This window comes from Palaemon carinicauda, chromosome 4 (assembly GCF_036898095.1).
Source record: "Palaemon carinicauda isolate YSFRI2023 chromosome 4, ASM3689809v2, whole genome shotgun sequence".
In the NCBI taxonomy this organism is placed as follows: domain Eukaryota; kingdom Metazoa; phylum Arthropoda; class Malacostraca; order Decapoda; family Palaemonidae; genus Palaemon; species Palaemon carinicauda.
In genome coordinates this window covers 123324172-123326814 of record NC_090728.1, presented here as the reverse complement: position 1 = coordinate 123326814, position 2643 = coordinate 123324172, and the positions used below count along the sequence as shown (strand labels likewise).

The following is a 2643-nucleotide window of genomic DNA, read 5'->3' as shown; positions in this document are numbered from 1 at the left end:
AAATTACCTCTTTTAAAACCTAACAGGATATGAACATTCCCCCTCAGAAAATAAAATTAATTTTTAAATTAAAAAAAACAAATCACAACAAGAATTTAGTGAGAGAAATTGCACTTTTTGCTTTTTGCTAATTCGTGAAATTTTGGTACTAATGGAGTAATAGCTAGTCGAAGACAGTGGTGGAGGTGTTCATTGGTCATACAAGAGCGAAACTTGTTCTTCACTAGGTTCATAGTTGAGAAAGCAGATTCTCAGCAGTAAGTGGAGCCAAACATCGTTAGAATTTGCACTGCTAATTTGTGAAGAGTAGAAAAATTAGCAGGGGATCCTTCTTTTGACCAAAATGTTTCTGGTGTACAATCACAGAATACTTGTTTCAGCGCTACATTCTCTTTAAAGTCAATAAGTTCCAGTTGGATTTTAGCAGCATCTACCTATTTCCAGGTGAGATTTGCTTCGACTGGAAATTCTGTGATATCTGTCACTAGAAAAGTGTTTTGAATGAACAGCAGCAACTGTTTACCAAGAACAAAATCATCAAAGCAATCCTTAAAATTGTTGATCAGCTTCTCAATAAATTGGACATATTTAGTGTCTGTTTCATATTTACGTTCCTCCAAAAGTCTTGGCAAATGGAAAAGTTGGCTCTGAATATCGTCCTTGAAAAATTCAATTTTTTTCTGGAAAGCTCGAATTGCTGAGATCAAGTTGTAGATAGTGTGTTTTTCCCCTTGCAGTTTCACATTGAGATCATTCAAATGTGACATTATGTCTGCCCAAAATCCAACACTTTCAATTTTCTTGTTATCTTTCAAAAATTCAGAAAATGCCTTTGCCTTCACACTGTTTTGATCCTCCAGGAAAGTCTGCAACTCCTTCCTAATTGCCCAAAATCGCTCCAAAACCTTGCCCTTACTTAGCCATCTCACATTATTGTGCACAAATAAATCGTCATAGCTTACATTGGCCTCGGTAAAAAAGGTTCGTAATAGACGATGTTGTAGTGCTGACGTTGATCGAAGGAAGTTTACTAGCATCATAATAGTATCCATTACTTCACCATATTCATCTCCCAGACTGGCACACAGAACTGATTGGTGGATTATGCAGTGGTTACTTATCATGTTCGGATTATCTTCCTTTAATCTTGCAACTAGTCCCCTCTCTCGACCAACCATGGCTGGAGCTCCATCTGTAGTCACTTAAATGATGGATTTGACATCAATATTTCTTGATTCTAACATGCTTTTCAAGGATCCATAAATATCCTCTCCCCGTGCTCTTCCTTTAAGGTCAGTCACATCCAACAAGTCCTGGCAAAATTTTTTCTCCCCTGCATCATAATATCTCACAAAAACAATGAGTTGAGCATTGTCGGTACTGTCTGTTGATTCATCAATAGCCAGTGAAATACACTTGCAAGAATCCATCACCAGGACCTGCGTGTTACTTAAATATATTTTCTTCTCCTGGGACCTGGGGTCCAACTACAACACTCAGGAGGTCCGGATTCGGACTGCAGGCTGCCAGTTGAGTAGCCCTGCTCTAGGACATTTGGAATTCAATAGTGAAAATTTTGAGAATATATTTTAATACAAATTGGTATAAAATAGCATATAAGAAAATTAAAATTCTAGTTAAATCAAATCCAGGCTTCTTAAGCATCGATTATTCGCCGACAACAATACTTCCACAAACTATGCTTTAGAAGTTTCATCCGAATGGTTCTCACAGTATAATGATGGATCCATACCTCTGGTAATGACTGGGTCAACGCATTTGTTGAAGAATTTTGACAGAGGAAAAAAAAAAAAATTGGTAAAGCAATCAGCCTAATGCGCAAATTCATTAAATAGAATTCACTCGGAGGAAAAGCATCGATCCCATCTAAAGCAAAGCAATTGGATTTATGGGCAAATTCTGTTAGCCCATCTGAAAAAATGGGCCAAAAAATTTAAGTTGAAAATAAAAATGTAAAGAAAAAATAAGTCAATAAAAACAAAGATGTGATATTCATAAGAAGAAATTTTATTGAAAGATATATAAGGTTCAGTAAATAATTAAAAATGGAATGCCGGAGATGATGAGTAGAGAAGGAAAGCTAGGAGAATATGTATGTATGAATGTATGTATGTATGTATGCATGTATGTATATATGTATATAATCACATTTTAGTTATATATGTTTGAAATATCCATTCTATACCAAAGTTCCATCTTACTGAGAGTAATAAAAATTCACTGAACCGGAACAAACCACCTTTGTTGGCGAGAAAAGGGACTTTAAGTACTATAGTCAAGGGGTCCAGTGATATATGTTCAATGCCAGGAATCGAAGCTCGTCCTAAATTTTACCCAGCTGCAATTTATGGACACACATATTCATCTTATAAAATCATTTTGCTCCTAAAGAAAGAGGTTGAAGGAATTTGGTGTTTATAAATCAACTTTAATGTTTTAAATAATGTTGAAAGTTTTTGGTATATCAAACATTGGTTTAACGATGTTCACTAGAGTTGTTATAATTTAATTTCATCGAATAGTTCTTATCACTGCCTTTCGTGTTATGAGGTTTGAAATAGAAAATAATATAATCATTGTGCTTTTTTTAATTAGGTAGTCTGCTTAAAAACTATTTCTTAT

General features: G+C 34.9%; 1 protein-coding gene across 1 annotated transcript; it reads right to left on the bottom strand.

The window, feature by feature from the left end:
• Nucleotides 1-434: 434 nt before the first annotated feature.
• On the bottom strand, nucleotides 435-1124 carry LOC137639650 (protein FAM200B-like). Its single transcript, XM_068371907.1, has one exon. The coding sequence runs from the start codon at nucleotides 1122-1124 to the stop codon at nucleotides 435-437; it is 690 nt and encodes a 229-aa protein (XP_068228008.1).
• Between the last annotated feature and the right edge of the window lie 1519 nt (nucleotides 1125-2643).